Genomic DNA, 20,038 nt, shown 5'->3' on the forward strand with positions numbered 1-20,038 from the left:
AAACCCCACAGACTTTACATGGACACTGACACGAGCTTCAATATTATATATGTTTATGTTTATATTTCTGTCGTATATGTTGTCCTGTCATGCATAGGCAATGTATCACTTGCCTTAATAAAAAAGCATATGAAAACGATGTTTTGTCTTGATTCTTCGTGAGTTTCATTATGACTATACCTTACCAATAGTCTAGTACTCGGCCATATATAATTAAAGGAAGTAATAACGTATTATTAACGGAGCGCATTTTGTTCTTGTGCAAACTAGTGACCGACAATGTTGGTCATCGTTGCATGTGCGTATAGTGTCGTCCCAGATTAGCCTGTGCAGTTCGCACAGGCTAATCAGGGACGTCACTTTCCGCATAAATTGGATTTTTACTAAGAAGATACTTTCTTGAAACGAAAAATATCATTAAAGCGGAAAGTGTCGTCCCTAATTAGCCTGTGCTGACTGCATAGACTAATCTGGGACGACACTTTACGCACATCAATTAAACCCTATTTTGCAAGGCTCATTTATTGTTTGAAATGAATTAGTAATGTGTACTTAGAATATCAATCACAATCGTTTTTAAGTTAATTATTAGTTTCCAGATGAACACAAGTCGACCACATCTTTTCATAAAGAATTCATAAGACATCGGCTTTAGCGGTAAAGTGCAACATCATGGGCGTTCTTTACTCAAATCATACAATCATCCGTGAATATGTGAAACAATATAGCAACTAGTGCCGAGTGATACTCCCTTGACAGAATCAACACAGTCCCTCGGGTATAAGAAAAATAATTACTAGCATCATTTATCGAATCCGTTAACTGAAAGTAATCATATCACTAATAATCGAATGCAATTGTTTCGAAAATATTCATTACATAGTTAATATTTTAGCCATATCATTCGAAATAGAAACAGTTTCAAGCAATATTCATTCCACCTTAAATCACAATGTTTTTCGGTCCTTATTATTAGGGGGTGAAGTCCTCACAGGCTAATCAGGGACCACACTTTCCGATAAAGAACTTATTTTTGTATTAGCAGAGACTTTCTGAAAAGGAAAACTATCATTAAAATGGAAAGTGTCGTCCCTGATTAGCCTATGCGGACTGCACAGGCTAATCTGGGACGACACTTTACGTACATGCATTAAACCCCCGTTTTCATAGAGCACGACTCATATATATGTAGCATGCCACTATAAATATGAGATATATTAAGTTTGAATCTAGGAAGTGTGACATGTATTCGTCAATAACTAATAAGGCAACATACAACTGTCAGACTAAACACACATGCCTGCCTCACATCCAGAGAGATTGATGATGCACTTATGCAGCCATCGAATGCCATGCAATCTAGTTTTATAAACGAAAATAGAGGGAGCATTTGTTGGTATGTGTCTTTAATTATTGAGTATCTATGATAACTATAGCAGACGAACCTGCATTGTAAATGTCAACTAAAATGAGAAGCACTCTAGGTTTCAAAAACATACTCGTAAAACAATTGAGCGATTTTTTTTTATCCGGCTGAGCACAATTTAAATTAAATAGTATTCTATTTGATTGCACACAAATTCATAATCAGCATTCAATGCGAAATATGACTTCATCAGATAAATGTGGGCAGAAAGTCTTATACTATTACGTGACCAATATTTTGCCACTTATAACTTATAAAAAGTCTATGAAGGCTGTAAGCAAACTCAAAAAATGTCAAAAATAGCGAAAATAACGCTCGTTAAAAAAACTTATTTTCATCAGCAAGCCTTACGTTTATATGTGTCGTGTTCTGAGAAGACTGGGCATAATGCATTTGCGTAAAGTGTCGTCGCAGATTAGCCTGTGCCGTTCGCACAGGCTAATCAGGGACGACACTTTCCGCTTTTATGGTATTTTTCGTTTGAATGTAGTCTTTTCTTAGCAAAAATCCAATTTAGGCGGAAAGAGTCGTCCCTAATTAGCCTGTGCGTACTGCACAGGCTAATCTGGGACGACACTTTACGCACATGCATTATGCCCAGTTTTCACAAAACAAGGAACATTATTATGATTGTATATGCATTGTCATGCTGTGTTGGCAGCACAGAGGCAGATGAGATGTCGAAGATACAAACCAATTGGAACTATATCTGTGTTTACTAGAGATTGTCATTGCAGTAGTCGACATATGCACTTATATTGACGAAGGGGATATGTTTGTTACATAGTACGACGATCGTGCATCTAGGGAGGTTAAATAAAATTGAACCGAGCTCTGGGAAAAAAGGGGTTTAATGTATATGCGAAACGTGTTGTCCCAAATTAGCCTGTGAAGTCCTTACAAACTTATAAGGGACGCACTTTCCACACAGACTTGATTTTCGGTATGGGTTTGAAGAGCATTATTTCAGGCTATGTGAACACGTCTAATAGTTTCGTGTTCGTACAATGTATATGCATGTTAAACAGGTCCAATACTGTTGTGTTCTTTGTACATGGTATACACATGTTAAACACTCTAAAATCGCTGCATGAACACCGCTGAAGTAAGACTTAAATCGCTGCATGAACACCGCTGAAGTAAGACTTAAATCGCTGCATGAATACCGCTGAAGTAAGGCTTAAATCGCTGCATGTAATCGTACAAGACAATTTCGGTAAACACATTATATCATGACAGTCCCATCTTAATTTGTGGATAATTTCAATTTAATTATGTGTGAAATGTGATTTCATTTTATATATGATCATCATCGACTTGGTAAATTAAACGATCAAAAATGTTAATGACTTTCGCAAATGTATTATGTTCCAAAATCAAAATGTTTATTAATCAATTTACATGTATTTGTTAAACCTACAAATAGTGTAGACACTTGATATTATATTGACTTTTTTACTTATAAGTGCCTAAGTCACGATATAAATCAAATTTGACTTAAAATTTCAACATTTTTTACATAATTACCCCCCCCCCCCAAACCACCATCACCAGTTTGTGGTTACTTTATTACAAAATAAAATGTATATCAGAACGGTACGTAAGTTGCGGTATGGGAGCGGCTCCTCTGAAGTTGCTCTGACTGTTATATTTGCTTCGTTATTTACTATAGTAGCACTTTCCTTCAGTCGGTTCTAGCATATAAGTTTGAGGTTGATAATAAAAAGAAGGAAATCGACTTTAATATTACTTAGTTTTTTTTATAAAGCTATATGACAAATAATTGTCGTAAATGTAATTTTTAATGTATGTATTTTACTTTTTATTTTTTAATTTCTTATTTGAATCGGTGAAAAACAATCCTGAGCTTACTTTTTGCATGCCAGCCGTTTTCGTACAAAGATGTTAAGAAAAAAAATGCAAATTATATATCATGTAAAATATATGAGCGAATCAAATAATGTTCTTTTACATTGCTTCAATAACATGCCTATACCGTCATGGTATACCATAACATGCCTATACCTTATAGTTATGTTTAATAATATGTTAAAAGTCAAATAGTGGTGTGTTCCTTTATATGTTATATGCATGTTAAATACTCTCAAATCGCTGCATGAAAAGCGCTGAAGAAATGCTTAAAGTGATGCATGTAATTGTTGAAGACTATTACGGAAAATCCATTAAATCATAACGTTCACTTTTTATCCGATTATATTATCGATTTACTAATGGATCCAATGTAATTTCATTTCATACCAGTACGTAATCGACTAAGATTGTTGAAAGGTAAAAAATGTTCAAGGCTTAGGAATTTATGCTTAGTTTCAAGATTTTTTATGTGTTTAAATCAATATGCGTGTATTTGCAGAAAACCTCAGACATTTTAAAAGGAATTTACTGATATGTTTTAAATACCATATACTTCAAATAACCTTACAATTAAATAATGTCATAATATAGCTTAATTTGCATTAAAACTCACACTTTCAAAAAGTTACAATTATTTCAATCCAAGGGAAAATTACATAATCATGTATTAAACCGAAATTAACTTGGCGGGGAAAAAAGTTTTTTTTTAAATTGCCTGTTAGGTCACTTCATTTTTTCGATAATATAGACACACATGAGTTATTTACCAGAATATTTACTTAACGACTTCAGAACGAACATCAATCTTATTTGATGAAAAGTGCCTCTTATGGCGTGTTCAACATTGTGAGCACATTAACACCAAAATAAACAAGAGAGCAAATCAATTCTCACCTATTTGTACCGTAGTCGGTCCCGAGAAATAACAAATGGGAACAAGATCAGAATGCAAACATTCCAAGCATTATGCAATTTGATGTAAACCTTCAATTTGATTAAACAAAAATGTCACCATTTTGCACAAATTAAAGTGATATTATGGGAATCTTACAGTTTATAGGTGTCTATCGCAACCGTTGTTTATTTTTGGTGTTTTCACTTCATATACACTTATATTTGTTAATGCAGCATCAACATACTAAGATAATATCTTGGAAAAAAATATAATTCATTTGAATATCAACCGTAATTTCGTTTTGACAACTGATGATTCAATTAACGATGTGAATCTAAATGTAGTTTAAGTGCAGATTCGTTCATACGACACAAAGACACTACCGGTACTTTGTTTCCCGGATCATTTCGGCTTAGAAGACTCACCAGTCACGTAAAATATCGAATATAATATATATATTTTTTAAACAACTGGTAGCAAGATGATGTGCAGATAATTGGTCAGAAACCACATTTGAACTAACTCTTTTGACCTGTAAATTCTTTTCAGCTCAATTTAACAGCAAAAAATGCCCATAATATCACTTTAACATATCAGACAGAACAGAACGTATGTTTTATTATGACTTGCACAATGTACTTCGTCAGTATAACAAAAACAAAACAAAGCATGATTAAGAACATTCATGTCACGTTAATCATATATATATACATTCAGTAACTACTGTATATCTGTATATACGGTATACCTGGGGACCGTTTCAATAAGCTCTCGTAAGTATGTTACGACTCGTAAACCAGTTGCGATTATCGCAACTTGCCATTTTGCGTTTCAATAAACTTTCGCAACTTACGATATCGTAGAATTCTCTCGTAAGTCTACGAGACGTAAGAAGCAGTCGTAGTTACGTCGAAAACAAAATGGACACCGCGTATGTTGTGCATTTAGACGCCGAATAAGAAGCTTTTGAATAATTCAATACGAGAATCGTAAATCCAATCGCAACTACCCGAGTAACGATATCGTTATATTTACGATACGATATCTTATTGAAACGGTCCCCTGGTCTTTGTTATGAAACTTATTACATCGAATTATGATATACATACATATTGTGTTATTCAAAATGTTAAAGTATGTGTCATTGTTTTACGAGGATGAACTTTCATTTAACAATGAGTTTCGTTTATTTTATAAGTATTTAATAAAAAGAGAAATTTTAACTTTTTTGGTTTTGTTATATATAAATGCCCAACATTTCAAAAAAATTTAAACATCGATGGGTGTTGTTTATAATACTTTGGTACATATTTTTTGCCTATCTCCTCTTAAAATGGACATGTAAGCATAACATGATATTCATCTTCAATATCATGTGAATTACAAAATAAACAATAACGCTGATTCCTATCAATTCGATTTCTACCATATCTACCGGTTTGTATTCTTAGTGGGTGAACCGATAGTCTTAGCCTACAGAAAAACATTCTTAGGCTGCTAGGTAGTAAATCGAGATATGATTCGTAATGCAAATTGTTTTTGAAGAGTACATAAGTAACAAGAACATGGTTTGTCTGCATGCTCTGGGACCATTCCTGGATAAAATTGTCAATGATACGATGTTTAAAACTACAAATAAATTATTTAAAATCGACATTTTTAGCGTCTTCAAAAATATAAGAGAAACCATGATTGCATACCAATAACTTTACATTATATACCCATTTGTTAAGCCATCGCTACAATCTGCTTTGACCTGCTCATTAACCTTTTTAATAATAATATTATCTGTATGTGTAATTTTACTCCAGTATTTAATAATTTGTATATACCTTATAATGAACAGAGGGTATCGACCTAACTCCCCATAAACGCCCGCATTACATTAGTTATTTTTAAATACGTTTGCAAAATTTCAGGTGTATTCTCTATAGTTCTTTTGATTGCGTGAATCCCCATACCTCTGCTGAAAAGATAAGTATACAACCAACATACGAATCAAAGAGTTGACACAGTATCTTTGGCTTTAGTTCGTACTTTTTACAATGTTGCAATAGTACGTTTAATGCCTTAATTGCTTAACCTGCTAAATATTATTGATTCAGCTTAAAATTCCATGTGTTATTGAAAACAGTGCCAAGATAGTTAAAATTGTCTACAACAGTTTATTCTTTGCCATCACAATTCCATTTTTCATTTGACAACAGTCTGCCCCTCTTTCTGAAAACCATAATTTTAGTTTTGTCTGTGTTGACCGACAGTCCCCATGTTTTACAATATGATTGCAAAAGATTAATATTGGTTTGCAATTCAACTGGCGATTTCGCAAAAATTGCCATATCGTCTGCAAAAAGTAACTTCGCATATTCATTATGCCCCGTTTTCCTAGAGCGAGGCTGAATTGTATACGTGGGGCATTTTTAAAAAATCAAATAGCGTAGATTTCTTTTTGATTGTATAGGCATGTTGAACAAATCAAATAGTGAAGAGATCTTTAGCATTGTGTAAGCATGTTGAACTAATCAAATAGCGTAGAGATCTTCAGCATTGTATAGGCATGTTGAATTAACTAAATAGTGTAGAGATCTTTAGCATTGTATAGGCATGTTGAATTAACTAAATAGTGAAGAGATCTTTAGCATTGTATAGGCATGTTGAACTAATCAAATAGCGTAGAGATCTTCAGCATTGTATAGGCATGTTGAATCAACTAAATAGTGTAGAGATCTTTAGCATTGTATAGGCATGTTGAATTAACTAAATAGTGTAGAGATTTTTAGCATTGTAGAGGCATGTTGAATTAATCAAAAAGTGTAGAGATCTTTAGACTTGTATAGGCATGTTGAACACATAAAATAGTGAAGACTTCTTTTACATTGCACATGTATAGGCATTTTAAACAAATCAAATAGTGTGGCGTTCTTTAACGTTATATAAGCGTATTAAATAACTCAAATAGAATTGTGATTTTGCACGGTATTTGCTTGTTGAACACTCTCAAATCGCTGCATATACATTGAAGTAAGGATTCAATCGCTACATGTAATCGTTGAAGACAATTACGGTAAATCAATTAAATCATGGCGTTGCTTTTTAATTCCAATTGTGCATATCATGAATTAATTATAGTTTCAAATGCGCTTAAACTCGCATATTAACAAAGTAACCATTATTTCAGTACAAGCGCAAATTACAAAACAGACCGAAACAGGCTAGACGGCAAAAATACATTTTTAATTGCCTTTTAGATCACCGCATTATTGCGATCAATTGAACACAAATAATCGTTTAAAAGGTATTTTTAATTTACACATTTAAACTTTTGCTTGGACATTTTAATCCTATGGCCCCCCACCAGTTTGTGGTCCTTTTATTGCGAAGTGTAAATCGACGCGGTAAGTAAGTGGAGAAATGGGAGCGGCAGCTCTTTCTGTTGCAATCACAAAATGCAATATTCATCAACTATTTCTCCCTGTGGGATAGCATTTCTGTAATGAAAAGTCGGTCGTTAGTTCTGAGCTTTCTTGTTCCAGAGCGTAATCCTCAATAAAGTCGTCAAAATGTATACAAACAATGAAGGCACTGTTAATACGAATATATATGAGCCTCGCTCTGAGACAAGTGGGCTTAATGCAAACGGGATTTTCGCTAAGAAGACATCGTTCAAACGAAAAATAAAATAAAAGCCGAAAGTGTCGTCTCTGATTAGCCTGGTGTCGTCTCTGATTAGCCTGTTACCAGAACAAGGCTCATGCATTTGAGTCGCGTTCTGATAAAACTGGGCATAATGCTTGTGTGTAAAGTATCGTCCCAGATTAGCCTGTCCGCACAGGCTAATCAGGGACGACACTTTCTGCTGTTATAACATTTGTCGTTAAAATGAAGTCTCTTCTTAGCAAAAATCCAATTTAGGCGGAAAGTGTCGTCCCTGATTAGTCTGTGACGAAACGTTACCTGCATGCATTATGCCCAGTTTTCTCAGAACACGACTCATTTAATGTGCTAGGCTAAGAATCGTCATGCATCTATTGCTGTCGTTTTCTTCTGTCGTTGTTTCGTTACTACGGAATGGTACATTTGTATTTTTGTAACAATTAAAACAATAACAATTATTTAGATATGGTTGTATCTTTAAATCTTAAAATGTCCTTAATAAAATTAAGACATAATCCTGAGATGCACGACGATGATCTGGACTTTTTAATTATGGTCTATGATGTAAAGTTCTGTAATCGGGTCAACAACGAAGGATTTTTTTTATATATTTGTGGTTATTTCATTTCATCGCGACTAAAAAGGTTGTGATTCTGTAGCTCTGATGCATTGTAACCATTGATTCATAGGATTGCAATTAAATTAAACTATTATTTTCGATTCTTGGTTATTAATTATGATTGTGACTCGATTAGATTAATGTTTAATCACACGTTTGTGTTTCATGATTAATTCTCAAAATTGCATGCCATCAATCGGCTTCAACTCCAATTAGTTGCATTGACAGTTACAAGGCGATGACCGCAGCTTTAACTATTGTTTTATATTGACCAGCCTCATTTTTGTATGATTAGGGTTTGTGTTGCATTTATTTTCTTGCATTTGTCTATTGATTTATTTAAAAGACTTGAGGAGGTGACAAGAATATTTTTCAAGATAATGTCTATGGAAATATTTCCTGCATAAGACAAAAGGACAATATTATTAGACTTACTGCAAACTGAAAAGTTAAACTTAAAATAATGCAGACAATATTGTATTTGTCATATTTACTTATCGCCTAAATAATAAGATTTAACTGTCGATTATGTGCTATAAAAGTATGCATTTCTGTGTCGATTGGTCGGAATATACACATAGAGATAGAGAAATTCTTAATGTCCCCAAACTACAATAATTGCTCCCTATACGAGCAGGTAGATAATTGTGTTGACTTATGGAACCCAAACAATTTAGGCATATATACACCTGTGATAATACAGGTATGTTCTTGTGGTCTTTTTGCAGTTTAATGTGACATTGAATGGCCTCCAGCTGTCTTTACATAAATGCGATGCAATGTCGTAAGTTGATCTTTTGTCCGTACTTGGTGTATGAATCGCCATATGAATTTTTTACCAACCGTGCGGCTTTTTCGTAGCATATGTCGCTATGTTCATTGTATTTAATGTGTAATGAATGTTAAAAGTATATTATAAATGACTATATCTGTAATTGATTGCGTTCTTATCAACAGAAGTAAATGGCACGCTTGAATATTCATCACACCCACGACTTGTGTTTTACTGTCAATTTATTCCAGAAATAAGAGGGTAAACATAACAAATAGAAGTCCTTTTATGTAACAATATAACGGGATATTCAGCATTTCTATAAGTAATGTATGGCATTACCACGTTCGTATGTATCTGCTTATAAAAGAGCACAAATATTGTTATTGTTATGTTTCTTCGTGGTATAATCATCGCTATCGTTCGCATCATTCTGGAAAAATCCCTGGAGTGACGTTCGCCCCAGTTTGTCATCATTATTGCCTATGTGACGAAGTTCGACAACGTTGAATGCCAGTCCCTCTGGAGACCTCTGAGACGCCACAGAGTGCCAGGAAAAATCACCATCATCAGGAAGTCGTATGAAGGGAGTCGCGTTCTGAGAAAACTGGGCATAATGCATATGCGTAAAGTGTCATCCCAGATTAGCATGTGCAGTCCGCACAGGCTAATCAGGGACGACACTTTCCGCCTAAACTTGATTTTCGGTAAGGAGGGACTTCCTTGAAACTAAAAAAAAACATAAAAGCGGAAAGTGTCGTCCCTGATTAGCCTGTGCGGACTGCACAGCCTAATCTGGGATGGCACTTTACGCACATGCATTATGTCCAGTTTTTCAGAACGCGACTCAAGGGATGACCTACAGAATCATACAGAATGTCCGACTTCTGCGAAGTGAGGAACAGAGTGATGGCTGGCTGCGTTCTTTCACCTTTCATGTTCCTGATGACCATAGACTGGGTCATGAAGCCATCGACGGACCAGAAGAAAAACGGATTTCAGTGGAATCTCTTGTTACAGTAGGTTGGCATTGACTTTGCCGACGATCTAGTTCTTGTTTCCCACAACCAACAACATATATATATATATAAAGGCCAATATGGTCCCGGGCATGTTTATGTTTATAATCAGGGACGACACTTTTCGCTTTAATGGTAATTTACGTTTACTAAAAGTCTCTTCTTAGCAAAAATCCAGTATGGGCGGAAAGTGTCGTCCTTGATTAGCCTGTGCTAATTTGGGATGGCACTTTACGCACATGCATTAAACCCCCTTTTCACATAGTACGGCCCATATCAACGAATAAACTAAACCTTTTGGTAATACATTGTTTAAATTCCCTTTGAATCAATAAAACCCTAAATATGCTGGTCCGAACTGCTTTTTATTGGCATTGATTCGAAATATTTTATCTTATATAGATACTGGAGATATTTTTGTAGTAAAGATACAAACAAATACAGATAACATTAATTTAATATCTGAACAACCGATTCTAGTTTCAATAAACATTTCCCTGGAGCACACGAGGCGATTCGTTATCGATATGTAGCGAGGCGTTATTTGTGTAAGAAATATTCTAAATATAGAAATAAATATACAAGACATCCCTAATTTTGGAAATAAATTGATCCAATTTAGAAGGATGGGAGAGTCCACTAGGCATACATGGGTGAACAGTGAAACGACTTCAGCAATGCAAAACGATCTGGTAGACGAAGAAGTGACCCAATGAGTGGACCCAATAACTGGTCATCCACCTACCGCAAAAAGGCAATCCAAAGTGCTAGAATTACTCCAATATCGACCTCACCAGTCATCCCAGCAAAGTCATGCTACAGAGCAGAGTGGATTAAGAACTGAGCGTAGAACAGTGCAAAAATATTAAACTGCAGAGCAATCATTTGAAAACGCATGCAATTCCAACGTGAGCTGTTTCAAAACTTTATCGACTTTAAAAAAAAAATCAAATGCGTGTGGCATGATGGCAACATTGACGAAGGGATGGTGCGAGTCATCCAATGAATCAACGGAAACGCCTGCAGCGCAGTACCTCTCAATGGAAAGCATTGGGCGTCCGTCAGGGATATCTCCTATCTACCGTCCTGTTGAACTGTTTTCTTTAGAAGATAATGCAGGAGACTCCCCATGACAATCACAACTTTATCTCCATCGGTGGAAAACCCATCCCCAACTTGAGATTCGCTGATGACATTGACCTCATGGTTGGCACCAGCAGTGAACTTTAAGATCTCACCAACGGACTATGGGTGTCAGCACAGATAAGTCCAAGATCATGGTGAACATACGACCAACACTAGAGTCAACATCACAATGAACGGCGAGAAGCTAGAAGTGTTTACCAGCTTCAAATACTTGGGCGAAATCCTGTCGAAGGATGGTACCAGTACCGCTGAGGTCCGAATACAAATTGCCATGGCGACCGCAGTGATGGCGAGACTTAGCAGGATGTGGGAAAGCATTTCGATGAGCTTCCCTACCTTGTACAAGCTCTACGTCAATCTGGACGCTTCAAGCGAGATACTGCATTTGAACACATATGCCTTCGAAGACTGCTTCGCATCTTCTATACGGAGCACAAGACGAACAAATACCTCCTGAACATGACTGCAACATTTGTTGGTCCAAGAGAGACCCTACTGGCGACCGTCAAACAACGACGAAAATCGACGTTAAGGCCGTCCAGGGAAAGCTGGATAGACAATATGAAAGAGAATACATCCCTTCCAATGGATGAATTACTGTATGCAGCATACAACAGACCATACTAAAGGAGGATTTCTGCATCGTCGTCTCTCATTTACCTCCAACGGCCAGATTGGTCAATGGAACTATGATGACGTTATCTATAATGAGCACATCGACATGCTTTTTTAAAGAAATGTTATAGACCACAAAAAACGATTGTATAAATTATTTTTTTTTTATACAAAAAATGTGTGTGTATTGTGCCGGCAGAACAGATTGCACGAGGTCCTTTATTTCAGGTGCGTCATTCGAAAATGGGTCTTTAGTAATATCCGTACAGCCGGTAGCCCAGGTGCGCAGGCTATTTCGGAGCTACGCTGGTCGCATATGTCACAAGACCCATTTTCGCATGACGCAGCTCATTTATATCGAGTGGTCTTTCGCATCACTCAATACAAGAATAGGAAATCGAGTTAAAAACGCATCCAAATGTGGTGTTTCATTTTGCATCGGGAAACAATTGAACAAAAGAACTGTGCTCTAATTTGGGCAGTATGAGTTAATTTCATACATTAAAATAAATCGTGAGTTAAACGTTAAAATGTAATATTTTTTATGCTTTAAAGCACGTTTGTAATAATACATTATGCATAATTCTGCATCGAAAATGAGATGAATAATTAACTAAAACGGCCTACATCAATTTCTTTTCTTACATGCATTGATAACTGTTTAATTAAGGGTAACACAATATTAATGTCTCCACCATGAAATAATGTATTCCACTATGTTTGCTGGTGTCTTTATAGCAGAGAGAATTTATCATTTGAGAAGGGCTCGCAATAAAAGGGTTCAGTGCAAGTGTGTTAAGTGTCGTCCAAGACTAGACTGTGCAATACGAACAGGCCAAATTCGAGACAATGCTTAACGCTCTGATGCTAATTTTCTTTATAAGAAACTCTCTTCTACACGAAAATCCAGTATGACAGCTTCTCCCCTGATTAGCCTGTGCGGACTGTACATCTGGGAGGACACTTTACGCGCATGCATTAAGCCCCGTTTTCTCAGAGCGCGGCTTATATATATAATAAATAATTATATAGTGTACCTTTAGTACACGTGCTATTTTCCTATATTACGGCTTTAGGTCCGTACCATGCGATAGGAACAATGAAGAATAAGACTAGTCCGGCATTTTTATAAGATTGTTTCATTTAGTAAAATATATCAGTTCTTCTACGGTGTGCGATATATCTTAATTCGTATTAAATGTTTCATTGTTTAATTATATGTATTTGTTTTTGTTGTTTTGATTTGCGATGAACGAGAGAGATAAGTTGGTGTATGTGAATTTGATATGTATTCCAAATATGTAAATAAACGCACTTTTGATTGCTTCCTTCATGATGAGAGTTGTAAACAGCCAAATGGGCCAACAGTTATAGCAAAAATTGTGAACAATAATATAAATCATTCGCCAAAACAAATTCTTTATATTATCAGCATGTGTACACGGTGTCTTAATATTAGATGACGTATTCAATAAATATCTATGATAATATAGTTTTAAAATTAAAAAAATGTTATATTTCTCTTATTCCACATAAGCTATTCATGTAAAAGTAAGTAACAGATTAAACTACAAATACTCACCCTGTACCAGTAATCCAAGGATTATCGCCGCCCTCATTCGAGCACCCATAACGTGTTAACGTACAACGTAACGTATAACGTATAACGTAATTGATAACGTATCCAGACTCCACAATTTACTGCATGCGAATGACGCCTCCCCTTAGCGGTCTACCCATCTAATATACGAATGTCGTTGACTTTTACGATGACAAGTTCCTACCAGCTGAGACCGTGTACCAATCGTGATACATCGGATTTCTCCGGAATATAATATCAGCCTAACCCTCCGTAAGATTGATTGAAGCAAAATATCGTCTGCTGATTTAGCTGCGATTTTTTGTACGTTAGTGTTGCCATGTCGTAGCGGAAGTCAATAATTCGTGCCAAGGCACAGGTTGATTTTAATTAATTTTGTTGACAATTGTGTGAAACTCTGCAGCGATCTGAACTTGCGTTGAGTTTAATTAAATTGTATCGGCTAAAACACGGTATTGGTGCTGAGAATAGTATCACTGACTTAAACATTTAAGTGTTTGATAGAACAATTCAATGAAGCTCATTATATATCCTAGGGTGTCCCCTAGTCAGATCAAGTTAAATTTAGCTGAACCATTATTTCAGTTATGTGGTATAAAACAGTTACAGACACTACACTTGGTGTATAACATGCACTGGTGAGTTTGTGTATTGGTAAACATTACCAAAAAATCTTGTAATCTCTGCCGCACATTTAAAACATAAATTCAAGCCTAAATGAAACAAGAGCACCGCATAACGGTTTTTTTTAGAGCCTATGTTTTAAAGGTTTTTATTAGAGGTCACAGTGACCTTAACCTTTGACCTAGTGACCCAAAAATGGGTGTGGCGTGAAGAACTCATCAAGGTGCATCTACATATGAAGTTTCAAAGTTGTAGGTGGAAGCACTTTAACTTTAGAGCCTATGTTAAAGTTTTATATTAGAGGTCACAGTGACCTTGACCTTTGACCTAGTGACCCAAAAATGGGTGTGGCGTGTAGAACTCATCAAGGTGCATCTACATATGAAGTTTCAAAGTTGTAGGTGGAATCACTTTGATTTTAAAGCCATTGTTAAGGTTTTAGCACAACGCCTACGGCGGACGGCGGACAGCGGACGGCGGACGACAAGCTGGTTATGACAATACCTCGGGTTTTCTACGAAAACAGCCGAGCTAAACATGAATGCACAATCGAACGAAATAATTGTTTGATTATAGTGTTTTGAATAAAATACAAACGTGTGTATAATCTATAAAATTAAATCAAATAGCTGTTCTTTTTTTAAAAAAAAAGCGAGTTACTACAAAAGATAAATGGTCTAACATAGGAATATTGTCATCCGAAAATCGATTAGCAATACCGTTACTGATATCTTTTTTTATCTTTAAATTAACAAAGATTATGCGTCCTCATTCGTGCATAAACACACACCAAGGACTTACGTCATTAGAACTTGAATTAGTTGTTTATTAACTGATAAATAGCTGAAAATTTAAACGTACCCCACAAAGTATTTCACTAATACATAATATTTGCTAATTGTTTTAAAATTGATAAATACTAAACCACGCAAGCAGAAACCACATTCCTGCGCATAGAACAGGAACATATTATTCTTAAAGTTGTCAGTTCACGTTATACGTAAGTATCTCGTCATTTTGGGTTACATATTTTTTAATAAATAACCATTTAATATCGTTAAGATACGGGACTTTTAAACGAGCACTGCTCTTAGAACTCTCTGTTTTTAACCATAAACAACAACTTATATTAATTAGTGTAGTATTAATATATTGTATGATTACAGATCGACATGAAGATATTATAAAGTATAATCGTAAATCGTAACTTTTTAAGCGATTTGTAATAACCTCTTGTAATCGATTTTTTTCACATATCAAACTCTGGGCTTAGAACAAGAAAAGACAATCACGTGTAGTATTAATGCATGAATTACCATTTATTAAAGATCGGCGTATACACGAATCGACTTCCTTTTGTTATTTGTGTGTTTTCTATCGGATATTTATTTGATTAAGTTTTTTTTTAAGTGTGTAATCATACATGTATTAGGGTATGAAAATCAAGTAATGCTTTTCGAAAGAAAGTGTGTGTTTTTGTGCCAGTCAGGATTCAAACGTCAAGACGGTTGCAGTCAACATGAAGGTAAACGGTAGTCATTTAATGATATTCACACATGATTGATTTCAAATTAAATATCCTTACGAAGCAGACACTGGACACCACTCAATGCGTCTTTTAAGTTAATAGATGTAAATATACACGTATTAGGAATTAACATTCAAGTCATAACCAGTATTGTGTCAACCCAAATTATTAGAGGCGTACATCTGATAATTTGGGAAGAGCATGCCTTAACGTGTACATACTACTACTTCTAATAAAACAACTAAAATCAATCAAAGCGCTGTAGGCGCTGAAGGCCTGGGGCTATGTTTAGTGTGACGTAAAATGCATTTAGGATGTTTTGTCCGAATTTCTCCCTTTGTCCGAATTTATACGGATTGACCCTAGCGGTTGAGTGCAGAAGCTCAGAGACTGCAAGAAAAGACAATAGTTGTGTATATTCTACTGTGTACATAGACGGTGGAGGACAACACGATACTGGTTGTGGAAACGATAACCTTTTGTTCAACTCTACAGATCTGGTAGAGGTTCGTCTACATAGGCGGTTAAGATATACAGCAACAACATGGTCGCAAAAAATGTTATTGTTGGCGTCAAATAAATACCTTTCAATAGCCTGAAATAGTTTTCTATTACATAACTAACAGATCAGGAAAACACTCATACTTCCTTCGTAATGTGTATACAAAAGAAAATCCACTTAAGCTCAAGTCTCACTTTTGCCGGTAGAACCCCGGTCCATCCCGGTTTGCTGACGCCGGTCGACCGGCGAGGACCGGGATGATTCGTAGACATTTATTAACGCAGTCACACTATTTCCCAGTGCCGCCCGTTGAAGCCGGTAAACAGCCTGTCAGAGTCCCGGACTGGCTACGGTTTATCCCGGTCAAGCCCCGGTTGTCACCGGTAGTGCCCGGTGAAAGCCGGCAGCGTTCCGGCATAGCCCCGGTTGTCGCCGGTAGTGCCCCGGTGTCAAAAATAAAGTAAATAAATATATTTTTTTAAACTATGTTTCAAAGAAAAACATATTCTTTTTGGGATGGGTAGGGCAGGGGGGGGGGGTTGAGCGGGGGTATAATGTGGGGTGTGGTCATCTATAAGACAATCGTTTAAAAATAAAAAGAGGGAAAAAAATATTTATTTTTTTTTTTTTTCTTTGGTGGAAGGGGTGGGGGGGGGGGGCGGGGGTGCAGGGATTCTGGGTTGGGGCGTGGGGTATTGTTTTGTTTGGGTGGAGTCTATTGTGGTATTCAGGTAAGTGTTGTATTGTCAAATTATGAATAAAATCTTATCATACATATAGAAGATATGGCAATTTAACTAAAATGTATTATTGTGACCTTGAGAGTCAAGGTCATTCAAAGGCCAAGGTCAAATTTAACTTGCCAGGTACAGTACCCTCATAGTATTAAGAAAATATTTGAAGTTTGAAAGCAATAGCTTTGATACTTTAGAAGTAAAGTGGGCCTAAACACAAAATTTAAGAAAATATTCAGTTACTAAGACAAAAAAGGGCCATAATTCCCTCAAAAATGCTTGATATATGTGTCTGCTCTTGTTTATAGATTGGGGTCATGTTGGTAAAGAAGTATGCAAAATATGAAAGCAATATGTCAAGGGATATTGAAAATTTTTGAGGTGGTACGCAAACTTTAACATAGATTTATCAATAATGTGCATATTCTAAATGGAAAAAGGGCCATAATTCTTACAAAATGCTTGATACAGTTGTCTGCTCTTGTTTATAGATCGGGGTTATGTTGGTATAGAAGTTTGCAAAATATGAAAGCAATATGTCAAGGGACATTGAAAATATTTGAGGTGGTACGCAAACTCTTACATAGATAATATGCATATTCTTAGTGAAAAAAGGGCCATAATTCTTACAAAATGCTTGATAAAGTTGTCTGCTCTTGTTTAAAGGTTGGGGTCATATTGGTCAAGAAGTATGCAAAATATTTAAGCAATTTGTCAAGGGACATAGGACATATTTGGGGTGGTACGCAAATTTTTACATTAATAATATGCATATTCTAAGTAAAAAAGGGCCATAATTCTTACAAAATGCTTGATACAGTTGTCTGCTCTTGTTTAAAGGTTTGGGTCATGTTGGTAAAGAAGTATGCACAATATTAAAGCAATATGTCAAGGGGCATAGGAAATATTTGGGGTGGTACGCACACTTTAAAATTAATAATATGCATATTCTAAGCGAACAAAGGGCCATAATTCTTACAAAATGCTTGATACAGTTGTCTGCTCTTGTTTATAGGTTGGGGTCGTGTTGATAAAGAAGTATGCAAAATATTTAAGCAACATGGCAAGGCACATAGGAAATATTTAAATATAGGAAATATTTAGGGTGAGTAGGATAGCTCAACTATATATATTTCATATATAATAGTCGAGCTAAAATTGGGGGTCAGTATTGAAAACGAAAAGTTTCCGCTTTACAATCATGGTTACCCCCCTTTTCCAGAAACGCCATACTGAATTTGAGATTTTTATATGTGCGCATAAAATGAGCTAAATGTTAAAAAAATATTATAAATAAATAAAAAAAGAGGAAAGTCTATAATACACTCATAAACATATAAACATACATACATCTTATATATCACGTGTGAGATGGAACCTACTCAGTGCAGCAAGATTTGCTAACCTAGTTTGAAATTGCACGTGAAATGCGTTCTTCAAAAGACGCTTGGCATTGGTGACCCTGGGCTGACCGTCAGAGTTATTCATTATGAAAATGTTCTTGAGACCATCGCGTTCAAAGATCATTTTCAGATGCATAAGGTGGAGTCCAGAGCCAGCTATAATATTTATGTTGTTGCAGCATTGAACACATGAATGTAAACAAGAACACTCAGTGACTGCAAGTTCCTCGCTTTTTTCTGGGTTGAATTTGAGTCCATAATCTGTCTGGTTTCATTTTCCTCCTGCACAGGTAATCAGCATACAATGTGTCACTGAAAAGGTAACACCATTGTTCCTTTGAAGTTGAAATTTGACTAGTACATGTAGTTTATATTCAGACAGGTTCACAAGAACTGCAATAAGTTTCAGTCGAAGAAAATTATGCATACTTGCAAATTGTGTATGAATAATTTTAACCATTTTAATTTATTAAAATAAAAATATTTGGTCTTTTCTTATTTATTTGGCTTCAATAAGCATTCTCAAAGTTGTTTCTATGAATTGACAACATGTTCTTCATATTATTTAACAAAATAATAATATACAGATGTCAAATACACAAGCACTTGTATAGGAGTAAGAACTGACATTAGTGTTTCATGAGAAGTGTGACATAATCAATTATGATATACGTCATCATTTATTCAGACATTCACGACATAGCATGTCATTACTAGTATTAAAATTATACACACTTTTAAACTGGATTAATAAGTAAGTGTAAACACCACATATATACATTCTTCGTCCAAATTTTAATACCAAATACATGTATCATCCTTACTGGATATGAAACTGACTATTAACGTTACATTTTATTTATTACTTAAAAATAAAACATTTTACATTTACAATCACATAAATCAGTGAAATACCTACTTCGTTTCCATTTTATAAGCTTGTCTGCTATAAAGGAGATAGTTGAAACATGATGAATGGTCCTTCCCGCATGTATTTCCATTTTCTTTAAGTTCAATTGATCATTGGAACATACAGTGTTGACAAAAAGTAATTAACCGTTCCTGGACCACCAATGTTGTTGATCATTGCTAAAAAGATGATAAATATGCAGCATTTTAATTTGGATAACCATAATACATAATTTAGGTCATCACACAAGTAGCAGCCATTGGCATATCCTTTTCAGAATAGTAATTTTAGTCTTTGGGACATAACATACTTTTTTGTTGTTTGTTTGAGGAAAACATCATTTCTTGGCCATACAATTCAAATATGCTGTCATTGATTTCCATGCATTTACAACACAACTTTTTCCTTACACGGCATATTTTTTTTTCAAAATGGAAGCAAATATGAGTTTTAATATAAGGTAAAAATCACTGACAGGGTGCACTTTTCCTACAAAATCTACTTTACTTCAATTATGAATAATGAAACTGTAATACTTAAAAAAATTTGCATAATCCATGTACCTTCCTGTTACCGAGCTTTGTGTAGATAGCAAAACAAGGCATCCCTTTCTTGAAAAATTGAAGACTCTTTTTTACGTGATGGGTTTTGCCGTACGATAACCCGTTCACATGGCTACAGTCATCACACAAGCATAAATCCACTTTATCCCATTTTAC

The 20,038-nt window shown here is 35.4% G+C and overlaps 1 protein-coding gene across 3 annotated transcripts in view; it reads right to left on the reverse strand.

Annotated features, from left to right (window-relative positions):
- Window positions 1–13,843, reverse strand: part of LOC127857047 (uncharacterized) — a 34,143-nt gene extending 20,300 nt beyond the window's left edge. Inside the window, exon 1 of one of the 3 annotated variants that reach the window (XM_052393340.1) lies at window positions 13,601–13,770. In XM_052393340.1, coding sequence (XP_052249300.1) covers window positions 13,601–13,649 — 49 coding nt within the window. In that variant the 5' untranslated portion in view covers window positions 13,650–13,770. Of the gene's footprint in view, window positions 1–13,600 lie in introns of all 3 variants that reach the window. The other 2 variants (XM_052393338.1, XM_052393341.1) reach the window with 2 other exon arrangements.
- Window positions 13,844–20,038: the final 6,195 nt, after the last annotated feature.

This window comes from Dreissena polymorpha, chromosome 14, assembly GCF_020536995.1.
Source record: "Dreissena polymorpha isolate Duluth1 chromosome 14, UMN_Dpol_1.0, whole genome shotgun sequence".
NCBI classification, from domain to species: domain Eukaryota; kingdom Metazoa; phylum Mollusca; class Bivalvia; order Myida; family Dreissenidae; genus Dreissena; species Dreissena polymorpha.